This window comes from Neofelis nebulosa, chromosome 2, assembly GCF_028018385.1.
Source record: "Neofelis nebulosa isolate mNeoNeb1 chromosome 2, mNeoNeb1.pri, whole genome shotgun sequence".
Classification (NCBI taxonomy): Eukaryota; Metazoa; Chordata; class Mammalia; order Carnivora; family Felidae; genus Neofelis; species Neofelis nebulosa.
Genome location: NC_080783.1, coordinates 52,466,763 through 52,490,837, shown reverse-complemented (window position 1 = coordinate 52,490,837; position 24,075 = coordinate 52,466,763). Strand labels below are relative to the sequence as shown.

The 24,075-nt window shown below is 35.8% G+C and overlaps 1 protein-coding gene across 4 annotated transcripts in view; it reads right to left on the bottom strand.

Moving 5' to 3' along the window:
• The window catches only part of CERKL (ceramide kinase like), a 109,570-nt gene that overhangs the window by 56,721 nt on the left and 28,774 nt on the right, over nt 1-24,075 (bottom strand). For all 4 annotated transcript variants that reach the window (XM_058712409.1, XM_058712414.1, XM_058712392.1 and 1 more), the window contains exon 2: nt 12,326-12,568. In XM_058712409.1, coding sequence (XP_058568392.1) covers nt 12,326-12,568 — 243 coding nt within the window. The remainder of the gene's footprint in view (nt 1-12,325; nt 12,569-24,075) is intronic.

Genomic DNA, 24,075 nt, shown 5'->3' with positions numbered 1-24,075 from the left:
AAAATCTATTGAAATTTGAAAATTTCTTGTCTACAAAAAGTAACATACAATATAAAGTCTTCTGCACATTGCTTTTTTCACCTAACTACATGTACTGAACATCACTCCATATCACTTCATGGAGAGGTCACATGGTTTTAAGGTGCCAAAAAAAACAAAACAAAACAAAAACAAAATACCCCCCCCAAAAAAAACCACAAAAAAATGCCAACAAATCTTGAACTCATTTAAGTAAAAATTTTAGCATTTATTTTTGAGACAGAGAGAGACACAGCACAAGCAGGAAAGGGACAGAGAGAGACGGAGACACAGAATCCGAAGCAGGATCCAGGCTTTGAACTGTCAGCATAGAGCCTGACACGGGGCGCAAACCTACGGACCTCAAGATCATGACCTGAACTGGCAATGATAATAGTATCTGTCCGAAGGATATTGTAGAAATTAATATGAATTGGTATAAGGGACACAGTACACTCCCTGGTGCACCAAAAAATCATGATGATGATAGTAATAATGATGAATTCTTTTAGTATATATTCTATAGGGAACTGATAGTCCCTCTCATCCTTCCCTCTGAAAAGATGATGCTTAAACTTAGTTTTGAAGAGCTAAAGGGTTCTGGAATAGAAATTCTAAAGAAGCTTAACAAAAATTTGGAGAGCTTTGTGTAAGAACAGTTATCGTTTATTGAGTGTCCACTGTTTGACACACATTATACATTTAGTATCACAATAACCTAGCTAGGTTGGCATTATCAACTTTATGTTTATAGATAGGAAGCCAAGGCTCAGAGAAGTTAGGGAGGTAAGATACCAGCTAAATTAAGTGGCAAAGCTGAGAACCAAACCTCAACTATCCGAATAAAAATCTCTTCATCACAATGACCCCCTCATAAACTCAGCAATGATAGACTTTTCATTCATTTAAGTAAAAGGAGGACAGGGACCCCTGGGTGGCCCAGTAGGTTAAGTGCCAGAGTCAGGTCATGATCTCACCAATCGTGGGTTCAAGCCCCACGTCGGGGTCTATGCAGATAGCCCAGGGCCTGGAGCCTGCTTCAGATTCTGTGACTCCCTCTCTCTCCACCCCTCCCCGCTCACACCCTGGTGTGTGTCTCTCTCTCAAAAATACTAAACATTAAACAAATTTGAAGTAAAATGAGGACAAAAAGAAGAGCCAGCCATGCTGCCCTCTTGGAGTGATCATCCTTTCCATCTATCTGTTCTGTCAGAACTAAGTCATCCTATTTCTGACAGATTTATTAGTGTCCATGGTAAGCAGTTTAAGTTTCAAAACAACTTGTGGAGTGTGAACTTGAAAGTCTTCACTCACTGCAAAATGGAGGTATTTTTGATAGGCTAGATACTTCTGAATGAAGAGTAACACTTTCAGGGAGAAAATCACTAGTGAAAGTCGGGCATGTATCCTGTCAGACTGTTTTCAACCTTCCAGTCTTGCTGCTTCAAACTTGGGGAATAGGAAACTCTACTTCCTTAGATTTCACAGGGGCCCCTTCTTTGCTAATATCAAAGTTTTGGCATTATCGGTCTTTCCCGGCTGACCAATTTCATCAGATTCTCATCTTCCAGAAATTCTTCAGCCTACGTGGCCCAACGATGTCATCCCCTTCCAGCACTGTCACAGACTCTTTAAACATATATATTTGATAATAATACATTTAGTTCCAGATACGTGGCATGGTCTGTTATACTTTGCCTTTTAATAAACCGATACAACTCTCTTAAAATATATATATATATATATATATATATATATATATATATATATATATATATATATATTAAGGTTTTAAATCTTTCTGTTGGGAGGCAGTATAGTATAGTGAAAACTGGATGGATTTTTGAGTTAGAAAAGTCTGGGTTTGAATCTTATTCTACCACTTTGTAACTCTGTGACCCAGGACAAGTCAGTTAATCTCTCAGAGCTGTTTCCTTAGCTATCTGTGGGGATTTAAAAAAAGTTTTGACCACGATTAAGTGTTGTAATAAAGACTCAACGAGTTGGCTTATGTTAAAAGCAGCCAGGACTATGCCTAACACACATTAGACAAGTAATATATTGGGATGCGTGGGTGGCTTAGCCGGAGTCTGATGTTGGCTCAGGTCATGATCTCATGGTTCATGAGTTTGAGCCTTCCATTGGGCTCTGAGCAGACAGCTCAGAGCCTGGAGCCTGCTTTAGATTCTGTCTCCCTCTCTCTCTGCCTTTCCCCACTCATGCTCATGCTTTCGCGCTCTCTCTCTCTCTCTCTCAAAACTAAACATTAAATTTTTTTTTTTTAAAAAGACGAAATATTCAGTTCACTTCCCCAACATTTACTGAGTTAGGTAAACATTTGTAACATAACATAACAAACACTTATTGAGTACTTCCAATATGTGAAACCCACTTCCACATGCTTAGAAAAAGCTGCTCTCAAAAGAGCCTACAGTCTAATAAGGTATGACCTACATAAACCAACAATTAGAATGTAAGCGACCGCTGGTTCTAGCAGAGCTATGAGAAGTGCCTGATTTTGCTGTGTGGGTTAGCTTTGCAGAGGATTTGCTGGTTACACCACTTGAACTGCAAACTGGATTTCACTGGGCAAACAGGAGATGATAGAAACAGAGGGAAGTTTCTACCTTTGCCACTTAGGACGTGGGAAGGCACGGAGGTACAAGAGAACACAGTTTGGCATTAGATGCTGCAGAGAGCCCAGGAACCCAACAATGCAAGTGGCTTCACTTGTGCCCTGTTCTCTTCTCATTGGAAAAACAACTCAAACGTGTGCCAGAAACAGAAGGTGAACTTTTTTCAAATTACCCAAGTTTCCATTTAAGGTAATTTTTCAAAGAATGAAATAATAGGTGTTTTCTGTTTAATGATAAGGACCAAAAAAAATGATTGATTTGAAAATCCTATCACCATGTTTTAGTATCTAGCCATCACAAAAATCCACCTACCTGCCTCAAAGAGCAACAAATATATTCATACAAGATTATAATGTCTGGAGTTACACTTAATATCTATATAAATAACACACAATTCCATTAGCATTAATGGTAGTCTAATGAATGCCAGGGGGCTTAATAATAATTTGTCACTTTAATATGAAATATTATGTGTTTCCTACTTACACATACTGTGAGGATGCTGCTTTATTACTTTACTTCATTTCTTTCCAGTGAAAAAGTTGTTAAATGACAATCCATTATACTCTCATTTTAGGATTGATCCAACTTTCAATCTCTCCTGTAGGCTTACAGAATTTGTGATTTGCTTAGGAAACTCTGCTCAACACAAAGTCTGGAAATCAGTCACAAACCATTATGTTTATATGTGTTTTTAAATTCCTTTGGGCTAAAAAAAACCGGCTATCTTTTTCATAAGTGCTTGCCAAATTCACTTCAAGGAATTTGAGAAATCTCAATAATTGTGATAGTCATGATGAGGAATTGTTTTTTTAAAGATTAAGAAATGTGTTATAATGTCAACTGCTCACGCTAAATGTTGGGAAGACATTTTAGAACTCCAAGAATCTAGAGTTCTGAATCATAATGCTGGTGAAAAAAGAAAAAAATACTAGTGATATTTTTCTATATCTATTTTTCTATATCTATTTTTCTATACTAGTGATAATCTTCAAACAAGATGACATAGTTCTCCCCTTATAACGGTTTAAAGCCTTTATTTTTTTTTCAGACAGAGTCCAAATTGTACAGTAATACAATATACTTTTGAACTTTAGAGTATACCACTGACCCAGTAGGTAATGGCACATCAGTTAAGGGTTCATGCTACAGATGCAGACAGGTCTGGCTTTGCTCCCAGCTTCTCTACCACATATTAGCTGCTTAACCCCAGATCAGTAAAATTTGAATCTATTTTTAAGCCTTAGTGTTCTCATACATAAACTAAGAGCTAATGAGTATAGTAATAAAAATAATTTAGTTAATTATGCTATTTGCTGTCATGCATTATTTTAATTCCTCAAACCTCAAAACAAAACTAAGTAATAGTCCCCTTTTTACATGAGAACACATTTATAGTTCTTGATACTATGAGGGTTTAATGAGATAATCAATAAAAATTACTTACAAAAGTGGCACATAAATGCTTAATAAATGTCAGCTATTATCATTAAGATTTAAAAATTTTTAAATAATGACTTATCTATAATCTAGTAAAGGAAGAAATATTAACTAATTTATTTAATAGCATGAAAACTTAATGCAACATATTACTGGAAATATTTAAAGAAATCCTTATTTAGCCTTTTGAATATAATCACATGGTAAGATGTGACAACGCATCCCTAAATGTTTTCTCCAGAGAAGAAATTTAGTTACACAAGAGGCTTAGTCAAGAGGACTTTTATCTAGCACAAGAATTTGAAATATATCAGAAATAGCTTCAGAATATATACCTCTTAACTCCTATTCTCAAGATACTGTCAATGACTGCAGCAGGAAGATAATTTTCTTCTATAAGATACCAATTAACTGTTTTTAAATATAATTATAGTCCATTACATTCAAAAATATATCCCTCCCTTAGGATGAAAATGTTGCAGAGGCCAAAAAGAAGCCCTTGGGAAGATGGTCTCGTGTCACTTATCCCAAGTACAAACAACATTAACAGTTTCTCTAAAACTAATTCTAACTTGCCTGCAGCTGAAGGAGCAATGGCTATGAATTAGAGCTCATGCTAGTAAGAAATTCCAAGGGGCAAGAGAAACTCTTGGCATTCCTGTCAGCCTTTACCAGGCTCTCCTGAACCAGTCCCAAGGTAATACTTCTGGAAAATAAGTGATAACCTTATGTGAGTCAGGAAACAGCTAACCTTTAAGAACATGTTCACACAGCAAGAATAAGAATATGTCTATAATTAAGCCCTGCAAAGATACCTTTAGTAAGTGTGGGGTACAGAGTTTTACATATATTCATTAAATCAAACTTGTATTGGTCAAATCTCTGACATCTGTGGTTTTGGGCCCTGACAACATATTAGAACCTTACTTCAAGGAAAATGATGCCTGATTCCTTGAGGCTGGTTTAATCAGAACCTCTGAATTCTCAGAATCAGGAATAGCTAAGTCCTAAGAAGAATAAATTTTTAAAAAATGACATTCACACATACATGCCCTACCAGAAATTATATCCTTTTCAATTATACCCCATTTTTTTTTAATTAATTTTTTTTTTAATTTTTTTTTTTAACGTTTATTTATTTTTGAGACAGAGAGAGACAGAGCATGAACGGGGCAGGGGCAGAGAGAGAGGGAGACACAGAACTGGAAGCAGGCTCCAGGCTCTGAGCCATCAGCCCAGAGCCGGACGCGGGGCTCGAACCCACAGACCGTGAGACCGTGACCTGAGCTGAAGTCGGACACTTAACCGACTGAGCCACCCAGGCGCCCCTATACCCCATTTTTTTATATTTTCAATTTTTAAATCATTTCTAATGTACTATTTTCATATTCTCTGCCTGCTCTAGCATGTGAAGTTCTTGGGGGTGCGTCTACTGCTCAAGTTTTTGTTATGTCTGGGGACTCTTATTCACAGTGATTTTTCACACTGCTAATGGCTAGAATGAAACAATGGCACAAAATGTCAAACTGGTTCGAGATAAATAGTATTTGTTCCTACACATTATTAAGCAAATTTTGCATGAGCACAATGTTTCCATACAATTATATTTTCAGTTACACATTGGATGAAATTGAAGGTTTGGTTGAAAAGTTTTTCTCTTTAATAATACGTTAACATCCTTTGAAGGGCTAAGCAGCACTACTAATAAGTAAGAATTTAATAGAAGCTACGTTAATTTCACTGTTTTTCTCTGAAAATCCAGCTAGAAAGCAATAAAAAGTTCAAGAAAAACAAAAATCCAAAAACTTTGAAGTAAACTTTTTAAACTGAATTTCAATCTCCGATTTGATCAAATGCTTTCCTTATCTGCAAATTGATTTGTAAGCAATACTGTATAAAATTATAGAAAAGAAACACACATTTAAGTATATACTTAAAAAGCAACTTTTATCAAAATTTATAGAATTATGTGGACAGTCTCTGATAGTTAAAAATCTAGAGTGTATGGGTAGCTAAAAGACATCCTGAGGTCTTTGTGTGTCCAGCAGTCAGCAAAAAAGACATGCATGACAGGTTAAAAAATGCTGCAGGGTTACCATCCTTAGGGATACTTGAATCAGAGATTTTCAAATGCCTTCAGTTTGGAAGCTGTCTTCAAAACAAAGCCCTACACAATCCTATTAAATATAAAACATATAAATTAGGAGCTACACTTGCTCAAGGGTGAGTGACAGGTGCAGACAGGTTCCCATCCAGGAGGCAGGTCCTGGGAAATGGGATGGTGACACTCCGGAGCTCAGTCTGAAACCACTACAGGAAGCAGATATCACATGACCTTTGTTGGACAGAGTACTTCCAGTGGGATTGGACTTTGATATTTATATGTAAATAAGCTGATACATATTCAATCAGTGTCTATATCATTTTAACATATATTAATAGTAAAAACATATTCAAAAGTGACATGCATAATTTTGATGTCCAACTCAACTGGCCGTAAAACAGTCTTAAATTACTTCGAAAAGTAACTGAAAAGAGAAGCCACCCATATTTCAGACACAACGTCTTTGCAGAAAATAACTTGTCCCTAAGGAGACAAGTATTGCCAATTCAAAAAGTACACAATCAAATGTCTGAAACTATCACACATCTGACGTATAACAACTGCTTATTTTTATTTTATTTTTTTATTTTTTATTTTTTTTTTTTAAATTTTTTTTTTTCAACCTTTTTTATTTATTTTTGGGACAGAGAGAGACAGAGCATGAACGGGGGAGGGGCAGAGAGAGAGGGAGACACAGAATCAGAAACAGGCTCCAGGCTCCGAGCCATCAGCCCAGAGCCTGACGCGGGGCTCGAACTCACGGACCGCGAGATCGTGACCTGGCTGAAGTCGGACGCCTAACCGACTGCGCCACCCAGGCGCCCCAACTGCTTATTTTTAAATAATCATTATAATGTTGATTTTCATTTTATTTTTCCTAATAAGTACATCATTTGACAGCATATCCAAGTAAAACTTCCTATCATTCTGTTCTCTCATTAAGTGAAATTCTGCCTGATTCATCATAATATAAATGATACAGCTTGGATTAAAAACCAAAACATAATTCACCATGATTTTCTTACACAAGACAATATAAATATTAAACAAAATCAATGTTTTAAGAAGCCCTGGCTTTTGCTATCAAAGAAAGCATCCTTGGGGGCACCTGGGTAGCTCAGTTGGTAAAGCATCCAGCTCTTGGTTTCAGCTCAGGTCATGATCTTGCATTTTCATGGGTTCAAGCCTCTGACAGCTCAGACCCTGCTTGGGATTTCTCTTTCTCTCCTTCTCTCTGCCTCTGCCTCTCTCTCTCTCTCTCTCAAATAAATACATAAGCTTGAAAAAAAAAAAAAACACCCTGTGAAGACCAACATTATCATCCGATGGAAAACAGATTTGACATTCAGGAGAAACCAGAAAAAAAAATTACTCTCCTTAGGACTAAAAAAATAAGTATTTAAGTAATTTTTCCATTTTCTCTATTTTTCATAACTGAAAACTGAGCAAGGCTGTTAAAACAGAGAGCAGTCTACATTACAAGGCCAAAATGTATTCAATAAATATGGATCATTTATATTTGCCTACTTCATGAAATTAGCACTTAGAAATGAAACAGAAAAATATCAGAAGTCACTCAACCAAATACGTGCTAAAAATGCCTCCATTAACTGCCTCTGGATAACTATTAAACATTACAAATAAGTTAGCAAAACCTAAATATAATAACAAAATTCAATGGTCCTATTTTAGAACAGTTTTGTTTTTATTTTTGTTTTTTTTAGACCCTGCCTTCCATTTTTTTATTGTTATTGTTTTGGCTTTTGTCTTCTGTGCCTGTTTTCATGTAGGAATGTCCCCCAAGATTCTGTCTGTAGCTCTCTGCTTTTTCTTTTTTTTTAATAACTCCATACTACTTCCTTACAAGCTTTCATCTTGCCCATTACATCAACTCTTATTCATGTCCTTATGTATTCCTCTCAAAAGGCCAGCCTGCTCAACATCTCCAACAGGATATTATAATAAATGCCAAATGTGTCTAGAATAGAACGCCTTTCCTTCAAATCAACTACTGTTCTGATTCTGCCGTGTCTGTTTATGACATTACCATTCTCCAAGTTACTTGAGCATGAGGCTTTAGAATTTTTTGGTTGGTTTGGTTATGGTTTCTAAAGAAAAGTTTGGCTCAGGGTCCAGAGAAGCTTGCAATTCACCATTTCCGGGAAACCAGATATGTGGAGATTGGGTCACACCCTAACTGAATAAAAATTAATATATCTAGTGTACACACAGACTGTATTTAAAGGTTGTGTGTTTGTCTTTGCATCACAGTTATAAAAAAAAAAAAAGCAGAAAAGACTATTACTTTCACCATAGTTACTATATATTAGGTTTATCAGTGACTATATACCAGCCTTAATCAATTGCATTTTTTGGAGGTTTTAATTTCTGAATCAACGATCAATGGTTTTGCTCCCTTTTGGTCTGTTCATATCTTCAATGGGGCCTTTAACACATTTATAATACATATTTTCTTGTCTGTCTCCCAGAGCAAGAGGGTTCTATACAGGCTTACATCTCATTCATTTCTATATTCCCAGCAATGAACACAGTGCCTGACACAAAATGTGTGTTGGATAAGTTAACCTACTATTGCTTATTAGTCAATAAAATTAAGGTGACTTTTCTATTACTAAGAATAAAAAAAGATACCATGCACAACTATGTTTAAAAAACAAAACGTAAAAGGACTTATTTTCAAACAAAAATTGAAATAGTTCTAAGACTCCCTTTTTATAAAAAGAAGTATAAATGTAAATATAAATATAACCTTCATTCTGGTCATTTAGTGTCTATGTCTTAAAACGTCAAGTATGAGAGTTGCCTTCTTCCTCCTTCTAGGGCTGTCAATTTGTTCTTTCCTCAAAAACTCATCACATCTTATTTCAAAATACAAATATGCATATTTGAAAATAATTCTTCATATATAAATATACTATAATTATAATTATTAAACTATATTATATTATATTAAACTATATTATAATTGTTAAACTAATTAGACTAAAGGACAAACTAATTGAAGATTTTAGTGTCTTCTGCATATTTACCTTAAGAGAAAAAAAAGGAGTGGGGGAAGATATAAAAGACTGGCAGGAAAAAAATCCACTTGCTGATTAAAGACATCATTCAAAATAAATCCATACAAAAATCTATTTTTTAAATCTGGTTTTGCCACAGAACCAGTTAAAAGCAGGATTTGGGGACTTAAAATAGTGATGTCTAATATTCAAATATATTTATATTCATATTTTTGTGATGTAAATTTTGTAACTTATAATTTGTAAATTTCTATGTATTGCCCTCTCTCTGCCCCCCCTTCCTGAACTTAAGTCAAGTCTGGTACAAACACAAATTCCTTGGGTAGAGACTTAAAAAAAAAAAAAATTGGAAATCGGCAACTACCATCTGCCAAGCCTGATGCAATGTAGCATGGAATAGAGACAGTGAATGTGAGATAGGAAGATAATCCACAAATAGACCCAACTCTGTGCAAATCAGAGCCAGAGAGGGCCAGGAAAAGCTATCGCCCTCATCCCCTCCAGAGGAAATACTGAAGTCCCCCTCCATTTATGGAATGAGTCTTGAGCCAATTGTGTTTGTCTCTCAGATGATAGGCACTTTAATGAACACGTGGATTTGCAAGTAAAAACTTTAAAAAACCAAGAGAAATATTCTAAAATTGTAAACTTAAAAAAGAAATGTCAGTATAGTGTAAAGTTTGGTAGAGAGATTTGGAGCTGTAATCATGCATTTGTGTATGATGAAACAGACCCGGGATTGTCTTTGTGAGGCATGGGGATGAGGGGGAATTGGCTTCTCCGACAAGACCTGCTAAGTCCACTTGGGGGCAAAGATCCAACAGTCATTCATTCAGAACATCTTGTTTAGGTTCCTTCATTTTATTAGAGGATTTCGACCCTCCTTTGTTTGTTTGCATTGGTTGAATTCAAATGTCAATCTATTTGCTTTAATCAGCAAAATCACTGTCCTGCAGGAAACTTCCCAGGGGACATGACCTCATATATTTTATTATCTCCAACTCTTGTCAAAATCAAAATTACAAAAAGCAACATTCCCTGAGGATTATATTCTAAAAGATATGTAAATTTATTCATTTCTGTAATTTTCCCAGATTTTAATCCTAGACCAAACCAAAATATCATTCATTAAGCTGAAAACATATTTGGACAGCGTTTTGGGTGTGTTTGCTCCTTGTGTATGTGTGGTTTTTGTTGTGTTTAGACAAGTCTCTCTACTCCTATAAAATTGCTCTTACTAAATTGAGCTTTGTTGTATGTTCTCTGCTTACTTATTATTGGTTTTATGGGCGAGATACATTGAGCAAGTTGCCTCTTAGGTCACTTAGCCAGGCCTTCATAAGCCCCATGGGAGAAAATTTTCTCAGACCTTCAGTGAAAGGAAGAGCTTTGCCTCCCCTAATCAAATGGCACATTCTTATCTTATAGAACATGAAAGTCTCCTGAGTACCTGCCCATGCAAAGAAATTTAATTCAGTGGAACTTAAGTTTTTCATTTTTATTTAAATTTTCTAAAATCTCTTCTCACATGTATTTAAAATAAGAACACTATAAAAGACCTACTGTTAAAGTGGACTGCTTTTAGTTAAACATATATATTCACTATATTTCCAGAGACTTGAACTATACTATAGTCTCTATAGTTTCTTTGCTTCTTGAAAGTAACAGCTCTCCTTGAAGGTCCCAAAGAGCCAACAAGGAAGCATGAGTCCACTTAGTAACAGGGTATCCTAGTTTTAATATGTCACTTCAGCTCATTGTCTACGGGCATGACCTTCTCAGTTGGCTGCCCTTGGCCAACTTGGGTCCTCGGACTTCTTGATCAATAATGCCTGGCCTCCAACTCTCTAACATCACCATGTGCCTGCTCTTTGTCTGGCACCCCTCTCTGCCTTGTGTCATCTTATACCAAATTGCACCATCAACTACACCAGCTGCCTCTACCCTGATCCATCTGGCAAACAGAATGAAATGGGCACAAAAGGAAACAAGATTTACAAATCTCTGAGGAAAAAAAAAAAATCAATCCTGAAACTCAGTTTGATTATGTTTCAACTAGATACATTCTAGAAATCCAAATTGCATATTTGTATTCATGTATTTATGTAAAATATAAATGCCATTTAGAAATTCCAGATATACTTAATTCATTATGAGATAATATTTTAATACATATACGCTCTGTCCTCTGGATATTAACTTTTAGAAAAACCTTGTCTACCCTTGAACAGACAAACTCAAGCAACTCAGGATATATATGCACTTGTCATCAGAACATATGTGGAAGGAAAATAAATTCTAATATAAGCTCAAATGACATGAATAGATAAATAAATATGCTTTCAAAAACAATTTAAGTGGACTAAATTACTTAAGAACTGTGCTATTTCAGATTATCGGAGCTTCTTCATGGAAGTGATCATTCAAAAGAGTTACTGTCCAACTCATTCTGTGATGCTGGCATTACCCTGATACTAAAAGCCAGATAAAATATATAAGGAAAAACAAAACAAAACTACACACCAATATCTCTCACAAATATTGATATAAAAACTCTCAAAAAAATACCAGCAAATCTGGGGTGCCCAGTCAGTCAAACATCTGACTCTGGATTTCAGCTCAGGTCGTGATCTCATGATTTGTGAGATCAAGCCCCACAATGGGCTCCATGCTGACAGCGTGGAGCCTGCTTTAGATTCTCTCTGCCCTCTCCCACTTGTGCTCTCTCTCTCTCAAAATAAATAAATAAACTTAAAAAAATACCACCTAACCAAATTCAGTCACATATTAAAAGGATTATATACCATGATCAAGTGGGATTTCTGGAATGCAAGGATGGTTCAACATACAAAAATCAATATACCATTGTCAACAGAATAAAGGAAAGAAATATGATTATCTCAATTGATGTTGAGAAAGCCTGTAACAAAATTCAACACCTTTCTTGAAAAACACACTCAGCAAACTAGGAATAAAACAAACTACCTTAACATAATTAAGGATGGCTGTACTCATAAATACATCATGTTGAGATTAATAACCTACAGCAAAGAAACTCATTAAAATTTCCCACCAGGAGTACTTACCAGCCAAAATTTTCTTGAATTGTTTAAACCACACATCACAGTGGTCTTCACTTAAATTAATAAGATCAAGCGTAGAATCTTTTAATTTATTTTGTTCCTTTTTCAAACATATGAAGAGTGTGATACCTAATAAGGTACCACTTCCCTGCTGTTTAACAGAATAACGTCGTTTCAGTTTGACAGAGAATATGTCCTTGAGTTCAATAAATTCTTCTTTACATAGAACATCATACTTGGAGTCACCTGAAAAAAATTAAATTTTCCAATTAAAACCAGTGTCCATATTTTATATGTATGAATAATAAAAAGTGAAAGCCCATAAAACCTTTATCATATTTATTTTTTACCAATTATGCTTCATATAAGTCCCTGTGTGAGTTGGGGAGGGAAGAAAGGGAAAATTGGGTCTATTTTCCCAAGAATTAAAACGGAGAAAAATGGCATCAAGTTCCTGTCCAAGACATTCAAAAACTGAAAATATTCAATAGAAGAATTTCAAGAATATAGACAAAGCAACATTCCAAGAAAGAGTCTCCTTGGTCCTAACAGAGACAGAATAAAATGATGGAAAGAACAGAATTCACTAACAGAAGTGAGTTTATAACAAGTATTAGAGGCAAAGTGTAAGGAAAAAGATACGTACATTCCAGGTAAAGTAAAACATGTACAAAAAGGAAACAGGAAGATTACTGTATGAAACATAAATCCCTGCCAGTCTAGAACAAAACATCCACCTGAATTGAATTTTACCACAGTCAGACTTTAGTTTATAGTGGCATCAAATTTTACTGGTTATGTTTAACCTCCAGTCAGAAAACATGTGTTGTGGTAAAAGACCATTTCAGTGGATTCTCAAAGTAGGAGTGCTTTATACTTTTAAAAAATACTTCTAAAATGTCTACTCTGGCCAAAATGGAATCACAGGGACTGGTTTACCTTCTGCCTGAAATAACTAAAAGGGTGGGCAAGATACATGAAACCTCAGTTTCCAGACATCTGCCATCAGGTAGCCCAAAACAGTATTCCCTGAGAGAAGGAAAACAAAGGAACCATGGGAGTGTTCCAGGCTACCGTCTGGGGAGGGTTTCCAGGCCACAGTGCAAGTCGGGAGCCCTGGTGGAACCTGGTTGTCTTACTGGGTGAAGCAGGAAGTAAGAGTCCAGAAAAGCCACAAGGACTAAGTTCACTAGGCAAATTACTGTAGAGAAGGAAGCTGCAGAGAAGTGGGAATTCTGCAGATTTGCAGAGGGCCCCCTTGAATCTTCAGCTGAGTATGAAAGACATACGTGCAAGGCCAGGGAGAGAGAGACCCAAAGGATGAGACAGAACAATGCTCAGAGATCGCACAGACATGCCCACCATGAGCTTAAAAGCAAGCCTCAAAAGGATTAAACTGTCTCCTAGTAATTCAATTACATCCTATAATAAAGTTCAAGAATACAGGGATAAAAAATGTTTACCAACTTTACATGGCAAAATTCACAGTATCTCTCATTCAACCAAAAATCACAATGCATGTAAAACAGCAACAAAACATGACCCATAATAAGAGGGGAAAAAAGCCAATAGAAACAGATGCAGAACTACTACCAGTGTAACCAGCCCCACAAATCAGAGGTCCCCTCTCTCGGCTTCCTTGGCCCTTGAGCAGGCACAATACACTCAGATTGGAGCAAGGACTTCCAGGTACATTAAGAAGTTGCTTCCCAGCTTTCTCAGTGACTGTTTGGGCCTCTCCCAACCATTCTGCAAACTATGTCCAGTTGTTCACAAAGCACACATACCACGGGAAAAAAAAAAAAAAAAAAAGCCCTTTTCACAGTGTTTATGGTGGTGGGATAAGGTGAACCCAAAGTCAGTTTTAGGGGCCTGTCATCTCCTTGGAAAGCTCAGGCTTCAAGTACAGCGCACTTCTATTATTGTCACCCAGAGGCACATGGCCAGGGTCTCTAGAGCACTTCAAGAACACTTCATACCTTCAAGGATGAGAGACAGCAGGCTTGTTAAAGGTGCTTCTTCCAGACTAATCTTAAGATATTGATTATGCCCTCCTCTCTCATACAAATTTAATTTTTTTATGTCATATAGCACACAAGAGCTCTGAAGAAAGATGAAAGGAAACAAAGAACCACTGAGGGAAAGAAAAAAAATGCAAAGGATGAAATCAACTCCCCTTTTCACTCGAAGCCCTGTATTATAATCTGAATTCTTTATCATGTGTGTGCTTTACTTTGGCAGTGAACAATTCAATGGCTATTCTAATTTAAAACCTCTTATAAACTGAAAATTTAAAGATCCTACAGCAACATCCAAGATCAAACTTAGTAGGAAAAGCCAGAAGAATTTCTGGAAACAGTACAAGAATACCTATTGCCACTTTTACTATTTCAAATTATTCTGGACATTCTGGCTGATAGTGTATGAAAGAAAAATGAAATAAAAGGCAATTAAATGGCAGAAGGGGCAGGAGGAGGGCTAAAATCATAACTATTGATAGATGATATCACAGTATGTTTGTAAAATCCAAAAGAATATCTTTAAAATCACTAGAACTAATAAAAAATACCCAGTAAGGAAACAGGTGACAAATATACCAATAGCCAGGAAGGAGACATAATGGGGTTAAAGATATCCCATGCCAATTAGCATATTATACCTAGGAATAAATTTAGCAAAATGATCTTGGACTTGTATGGGGGGAAAATGCTAAATAAGTGGAAATATATTAAGCTCCAAGATTGCATTTTTTCCATGCCTCATTATTAAATAACTACTGATAATGCTATTCCAATCAAAATCTCAATGGTATTTTCTTTGATGTAAGGGGGCAAGGAACTTAATCAAATGATTTGCAAATTTTCTTGAAATAAATGTATTACATTAATGAATAAAATGTTTTAGAAGTACAGCAACGAGGGACGCAGAGTATATGCCTGATTGGATATTAGTATTTTGTAAAGCTATAACAATTAAAATATAGGAATAGATAAGAGAGTGGTTCAAAGAGATTTGTATTCGCTTAAAAATCACTAATATGATAATGGTGGTATCTAAGCTCAGTAGGAAATATTCAGTAAAAGGTGATTTAGAGCGGATTAATCTTTTGAAAAAGGAAAAAAAATAGAGCCTTATTTCATAATATATATCAGTATTTCTAGAGTAGAAAGAATTTCATATCATTAGTAAAGCCTTAAGAGTGACAGTAAAGGCAGATATACAGAGACTGAAATATGTAACATAAAAATTATTCAATGCCCACCTGAAACTAATATAACACTGTATGTTAATTATACTTCAATTAAGAAAGAAAGGAAATTATTCAATTGCTTATAAAGGCCTGAAGAACCATAAATAGATGTCACAAGCAAAAGCCAACCAGGCAGAAATATCGGCAACACATGACAATTAAATGATCTATTTAATCAAGGAACGAAACACTTTAGTGGCAAAGTACATAAAAGACCCAAGCAGGCATTTCACAAAAGAAGAAATGCAAATTGACCAATAGACATATGAGAAAGTTCAATCTAATTAGTAATCAAAGAAATGCAAATTAAAACAACAAGATACCATTTTTTGCCTTTTAGATTGGCACAAGATCAAAAATAATGCTCGACGATGGTGCGCGTAAAGGGAACCAATCCCAGTGCTGGTGGGAATGCAAAAATGGTAGCTGCTGGAGAACAAGTTGGGAATATGTATCAAAAGATTTCAAAATGTTAATTGCAGCAGAATGTAGAGTAGCAGAAATATTTAAAGCAATGCTCAAGTTCTTCAATAGGAGAATGGTTCAACCATAGTTTTCTGCAGCCCATAAATGAGCAAGTTAGAACTCTAGGACATTCATGTTAAGAGGTATGAATAAGTAGAATAAAAGCAAGTCACAAAGTAATCTGGGGGATTTAAGCTCAATTTCATTAAAAAGAAAAAAGAAACTCAAGTAGAAAACACACAACGAATTTAATACTGGTCACCTATTTAAGAGAAATATGAGGGAATAGGAGATTAATTGTTTCCTATAAACCTCCATAATTTCCCTTTCTATAATCAGCATTGAATTTATAATTTTTAAAACTGAAGAAAAGGAAAAATGCTTTAAAGTATGCATATGTTTGATCCAGCAATTTACTTCCAGGAATTTACCCTAAGGGAATAGATAATATGCACAATTTAACTAGAAGAATGTTTACCCAAGCATTATTGGAGTGAAACTTAGAAATAATCTAAATGAGTAACAGAGTATTGGTTCTATAAAGTATATTTCATATAACAAAATGCTATTCAGCCATTGAAATGTAGAAATCCGACGAGAAAAGGGTCTAAAGTAGCACATTTCTTTTATTGTTTTGTATGTTTACTGAATACATTGTGTGCGTGTAATATATTTTCATATGCACATTTATATAAAAATGCATATGAAAACTTGGAAGGGTAGTCAGATTGTGATTTTGCTTGCATATATGAATTTCTAATTTTTCTACAATGAGAATATTCTATAATCAATTGAAAAAGATTGTTTCCTTTGCTCATCCTAAAATAGCTCCTGATATTGTTTAATTTTTAAAATTCCATTCCCTAAAAAGAGTAGCTAATATTTAATGAGCATGTGCTGTATGCCAGACATTGCCCTAAATGCTTTACATGTATTATTATCTCATTTACTCCTCACAGCAACCCTAAGAGGCAGATGCTGTTTCCTAAATGAGAAGAAATTCAGGACAGAGTGTGTGTAACTTGTCCATGGTCATACATCTGGTAGGGACAGACCCAAGATTTTAATCCAAGCGCTTTAGCTGGTCTTTACAACTTTGTTACAATGTTGGGCTGACCTAAAGAGCTTCTTCAGGTAAATGCACTCTCATCTGACCTTCTGGATCGGTTATTATTATTTTAATATTTATTTTTGAAAGAGAGAGAGCACACACACAAGCGCAAGCAAGGGAGGGACAGAGAGAGAGGGAGACACAGAATCTGAAGCAGGTTCCAGGCTCCAAGCCATCAGCAACAGAACCCGACGTGGGGCTTGAACTCACGAACTGTGACATCGCGACCTGAGCCAAAGTCAGACGCTTAACCAATTGAGCCACCCAGACGCCCCTTAGATGGGTTTTTAAGTCTAGTCAAACTTAAAACACTAGGCGAACAGCCGTTGTGTCTCTAACAGCAAGACAACAAATGTGTCCCTTAACAGAGTAGTACTACATCAGACTGAGGTGACCACGAGGGAAATGTGAGGTTAGATTACAGCAACAAGGAGCTTACAGAGAACATTCTAAGAATTCTTTTAGCTTTTTTTTTAATTTTAATTTTAATTTTAATTTTAATTTTAATTTTAGTTAGCTAACATACAGTTGGTTTCTGGAGTAGAATTTAGTGATTCATCATTTACATACAATGCCGAATCCCTGTAACTCAGAGCCATATTTCCCCACTCTTTTTGCTCAGGCTTCCAGGGTCTTTTCCCACATTTGCCCACAGATTCAAATTTGGGGTTTTTTATGGGAATGGTTACTTTGCTGAAGCAACAAAAGAAGAGACTAAGAGGAAGACCTACAGGTTTAAAGCAAACATTGTCCTTTTATTTGATAGGAAAATAAGGATAATTGATCTGTGAATAAAACACTTAAATTTTTCATGATAGATGGATGTTCTTTGCCATTGTTTTTCTCAGCAGCTACATCAATCTCTCAGGTACCAATTTCCTACATGGAATTCCCGATTATTTATTTCTGCAATGGTAACCATTTACATAAGTCAATCTGCCCAGTTTTCTAATCACAGATTTCACTTAATTTTGGATAGAACTGTTTCCTGACATTTGAAGATGTGTACAGTATTACTCGTTTTACAGAAAACTGTTTTTTCATTCTGAATATAGTCTTCAGGAATAAACCTTGTTAGAATTCTGTGAACCTGAATTAAAGATGTTTTTATTTAAAGGCCTGGAACTGTTTATTGTTTAACCAGACATCAGATTGGGTGGTACTTTTTTAGGCCTTTGTTTTGTTTTTGAAGTTCTTAAGATATGAGCGGGGGACCAGCTGGCTCGGTACAGCAGCAGGACACTGGTTTCCCGGACTTGAAAGAGAGCGAGGGCCGGAGGTTCTTCAGGTTTCCAGGTGGAGAGCCCTGAGGCTCACCCCCAGTAAAGGAGGACGGTTCTAGAGATCATCTAATAGGATAAACTGAAAACTCTCAGGTCACTGTGTCTCCTCAATCCCCACTCCAAAACACTTACTCTTCGGGGTATACTTAGAATACACACACATTTATGAGAAACTAGAGTAAGGAGAAAAAACCATCTGAGAGAAAATACTATTGCTCTGGGTCTATAAAATTGCCCATTTATCTGGACCCCTTCGTAGTAGCACCTTAAGAATGATTCAGACTCTATTCTCCAGATTAAAAAAATACTGCTTTGTATATCTAAACTATTTATAAATTTATAAATGCCGAAAAAAATTTCGGTCATATATCTGCTTAAATTTTCATCCACAAGATAGCTGCTTCGATCCCCATATTAGCCACCTCTGTTATAGTACAACCAATTTCCTCCACAAATAAAAGCAAATGTTTTCATAATTGTATGCAAAACCCACATTTTCACATACAACCAAGCACAGGCAAACTGTATGTTACAAGAGGAGTTAAAAAAAAATACTTTGGAGCATGTATTTTAAATGCAACTTTAATTTTACCTTAATGTTAAAAGACATCTTTATTGGTGAAAAATGTGGAATAAACCTTCATCCATAGAATAGTATTTTATAACAGTAGATAAAAATATGGAAATCTTCCATATACTTTTTTTCAGGTTATGAAAACGTAAACCTTACAGATGACATGTAATTTTTCTTTGTGGCATGTGGTTTATTATTTGAAATCTATTGGTTCATTAGTATCATATTGGTTATAGCTAGTTGTTTCAGAACATTAACTGTCCTCTCACATTACTTACAGAGATACTGGGGACCATCTGTTCTTGCAAGGGATTTAAGTATATGTCTATTGGATATCATGCTATTTATTTAATTCAGCACCCACTTCCTATTGTTGTATTTTCTTGGGGGGAAAAGTCAATTTAATTACAGGGAATAAAGATAACCTCTCCTGGCAGGTGACCCTGTCACACCACGAGAGCAAAGCAGGACCTACTTAAAGTAGGTTACAGTGGTTAAAAGAAGAGTAAAACCAACAACGCTTAAGAATATTTAACAAAGGTTTAACAAAAATAGAACAGTGAATGGCGCTTTTAAAAATATTACTGTAAGCCCAGGGCTTGTCTAAATCAATCTTGGCACATCTGTCTGATGCGGACCATAAACAGGATTAGAGCGGGATTTATCTGCTTGGCGTTAATTGTGCTCACAGTTTCTGCACATGCCCACTCTTTAAAATACTGCCTGAAAAACAGGCCTGCCCGATACACAGCTCCCACAACACAGTGCAGACACACACGTATGGTATATTACATGGTTAAGCAATGTGATGTCTAACAATTTTTTTTGGCTCTTCAGAATTACTTATCTAATCCCCTAATTAAAAATACAAAATTCTGTTTGAATACACCACATACTGAGATAAATCTGTGAAGCAGGGGACCAATAAATTTGAATACACTTTAATTGTAAGAAGAAAACACAATTTAATTGTTAATAATCAGGTTAAACCAGGGTTTAAACAAATAGGGCTGCTCCTATAATTTACTGAAAAAACCTTCACAACGCATTACTATCTTCAAGAATTAGGACACAGCATTCGTTAGCAGAAAAAGTTTCTAAATACATACACATATCAAGAGTGACAAGATATAGCATTCTTATCTAGTAAAAAAAATATTATACAGGAAATTTTAAACTTCTCACAGAGAGAAGTAGAGAAACTGCCAATCCAATATCCAAAAGTCACATTTTTATCACATCAGATAGAAAATTAATGTTCATTTTCTACCCGTTTTTTTCCCCACTTATTCTATCATGTGTAAACAGCTTAGATAGAGTTGAAAATTTGACTAATTGGAGATATTTAGGTATTTTTGCAAGAAGTCCAAAATGAACTAGCCAGTCAAAAAAATGTAAGTATCAGTCTTTGGTTTGCAGATTTGACATATAGGCAACATGTAATTCCTTATTCCAAACAACATTTAATGCCTATGATGCTAAGTGATGTGAGAAGTTTTAAATTACTTAGTATGTTTTAATCATGAACGTATAAAATTGTTAAAGAACAGTATAATTGAAAATTTAGGTTAACTTTCAATCATAGGCAATCTTCGGCTTTAAAACTTTTTTGAGTCAGAACCTCTTCATGTTCTAAATATCTTAGTGAGCTCTTAGAGATCAGTTTTCCCCTAAATCTCTATTAATAGACGGTAAGACTATACTTTTACTGTTATTTTATACAGAGCAGATAATCAGGAGAACTTGACAAATTAAGTCAATCATTTAAATACTTAAAATAAAACACCCAGCAGCAGTTCTCAATGTAGAGTCTCAGAGGTTTTACGTGGTCAAACTGATCTTTAGGATAATTCTAAACATGTTATTTGCCTTTACACCGCGTTGGCATTGGCACTGATGTTTCAAGTGCAAAAGTGGTGATGTGTGCATCAAGGCAGCGACACTTTTACCAGTATTGTTGCATTCTTTACCACACTCCAAACTCACAGTTTAGAAATTAAAAGGTCCATTTCACTTAACTATCCCTGATGAAGTAGGAACAATCTAATTTTTTTTAAATTTCCACCCTGGACTACATTTTTCTTTAAATATTATGTGAGATGAAATGGAAACTATGCATAAAGCATTTCTGCTACAAATGAAAGTGATGACTGTCTCCAGGAAAAGCACTCATACTTTTAAGTTGCAATTGAACTAGCTGGTTTTGTGGAAGACTATTTTTACTTGAAAGATCCACTGACAGACAAGCTATGGTATTCAGACAGGAGTATTTGGCAAACATTTCCTGGAAAAATGAGCAAAGTGAGCCAGTCGCTCAAGAAAAACAACTAAAACTGTCAATGACAAAATTCAAGCTTTAGCGTAAAAAATTAGAATTTTATAAAACTTGTATCCATCACAATGAGTTTGACAGCTTCCCAATACTTAAAAAATTTTTTCATGAGACTGGTGATCATATTAATGTATCTGATATTTTTAAATATTGGGTATTATAATGTGTCAACATTTAGAAGCTCTATTCAACTCAGTACTTCAAATTTTCCAAATATGCAATGCAGGATGTTATAAAATCATGCACGAGTAAGAGATTTATTCAAAGTGCAAGACAAACCAGTAGATTTTCAAATAGACTACATAACCATATTGCTGTGTTTTCAGATTCAACATTAGAACTAGCCTTACTAAACTGGCACTTGAGTTTTGTTGTAATATCAAAGGATAGCCACAATTATCCGAAAACATGATTAAAATACTTCTCCTCTTCCAAATACACATCTATATGAAAATGGATTTTCCTTATATACTTTAATCAAAACAACATATTCACAATAGATTGGATGCAGACACAATTTTTAAAACTCAGCTGTCTTATATTAAGCATCCTATTTTAAAAAGCTAGGTCTTCTAGTAAAGACATTTGAAAAAAATGTAAGATAAAGAAGTGGCATAATAAACTGGCATTTTTTAACTTTAGAAAATAATTGTTTTGAACAAAAATATTTTATCTTAAAGGCAATGGATTTATTACTATTATATTTAATGAATATTTTTAAATGTCTAAGTCCTAGTACCATAAGTGCCAAGGGGTATAATTTTTAAGCAAAAGCTCTTTGTGGTTTTTGATAATTTCAGACTATAAAGTGGCCCCAGGGCTGAAAAGCTCAAGAACCCCTGCACTATAGTGTTGTGAACATAGGCCTAACCTTAAGAAAATGCAGCCTAGAGATGGCATGATTCATGCATTTCATCTTTAACCACCTTAAATCAAATACGATGGTACTAGGTTATTTTTAGATTCTGCCATGAGTCCCTATTACATCTGAAACATAGCAAAATTCACAGTCTATAGCAGGCCTGATCATGCAATGTGATTGGGTTTTGTCATTTTCACTTCAGCAAGAGCACTAATGTGCTACTTCCTTTGGGACAATTTATCCTTGACTTGATGATCTACTTAGATATTTGCCTCTGCCTGCATTTTATATGCTCACTTCCATTTCAATTCCTTACGAAAAGCATTTAAAAATGGAAAGTGTCTGGGGCGCCTGGGTGGCTCAGTCAGTTAAGCGTCCAACTTCGGCTCAGGTCATGATCTCGTGGTTTGTGAGTTCGAGCCCCACTTCGGGCTCTGTGCTGACAGCTCGGAGCCTGGAGCCTGCTTCGGATTCTGTGTCTCTGTCTCCCTCTGCCCCTCCCCGACTTGTGCTATCAAAAATAAATAAAATGTAAAAAAAAAAAAAAAAAAAAATGGAAAGTGTCTGATAATGGCACCAATAGAAAATATGGCCTTGATTCATCTTAACCTTATACTCTAGTCATTTGGCAGGCATTATCAGTTCAGGTATGTATACCATGATGTACAGTTTACATACATCACACCAGACGGCCTTTGTGCAGATACCCCTTGAACCTCTGAAGTACGGCAATTGGTCTTCCTTACTCTAGTCTCTCAGCAATTCACTTTAACAATATCTTCATCGTCCTCCTGGTCTCTAATCTCTGTATCCCAGTACCTTGCGCTATGCTTAGGACATAGGCTTGGCTTCCAATAGAAGTTTGTTATTGACAGTCTTTACCATCAGTCAGATGATATCTCAATCACACTGTATGCATTTCGACCTCTGAACCTTTGCTCCTTTATTTCCCAGGAAATGAAAGGCCTTCTTGACTCCATTTTCAAACATTAACCATCTGTCAAAGCACATTAAGAGACATTCTTCATTTCCCAGTCCTTCTGAGCTCCTATGGCCCAGTACACAGTTGAGATTCAATCACATATCAGAAGTTCCTAACTCACCAGAGGGCAAAAGCACAAAGGTCCTTCAAAGCCTTTTAAGAACTTAAGTTATATATTTTTACCATACTAACTGATGGGTCAAAATGGTAATGGGGAAGGGGTTAGCTAAAGATGAGACTGTAACTCTTTAGGGTAAGCCCAAAAGTTTACTATTTCAATATATTTGAACACCTGCTATATTTCGGGCACTTTTGTGTGTATATTAAAATGCTAATATGAATTTAACAGTCTCCATGGACCACTGTCTCTATGAGAACAAAGGTTAAGGAGTTCATCTTTCACGACCTGGAACTCGCTGGGCTGTGGGAACAGGACTATATGTATCTAAGCCAGAGTGATGATCTCTAGCGCCAGTGTCTAACATAGCCTGGTCTGGGCTTTCTGTCAGGTAAAGGCTTTTTCCTTCTGAGGACCTCAAAGATTGTCACACCAACTTTGTTTTCACCTCTGCCATTACTAGCCATCAATGCCCTACTGTGCAAGTCAGATCCCCCATTACCTCACGGTAGTCCCAACAAAGAGATCACACAGCCCTCCAGATAATCTGATGGGTTTTGCTACTGAGAGACACTAAGAAGCCCACTTTTATTACCAATTCCATTCAGGTTTACCCTGAAGACAGCAATTATTTGCTCCCAAGATAACAAGAAAATATTGAGAATAACTACTCAAAGTCCAGGACTACTGAACTAAGCACATGCAGCCCCTGTGTTGTTGGAAGGGAGTAGGAAGAACCATTACATGAGAGACAAAGCAGTAATTTTTCCTTGATG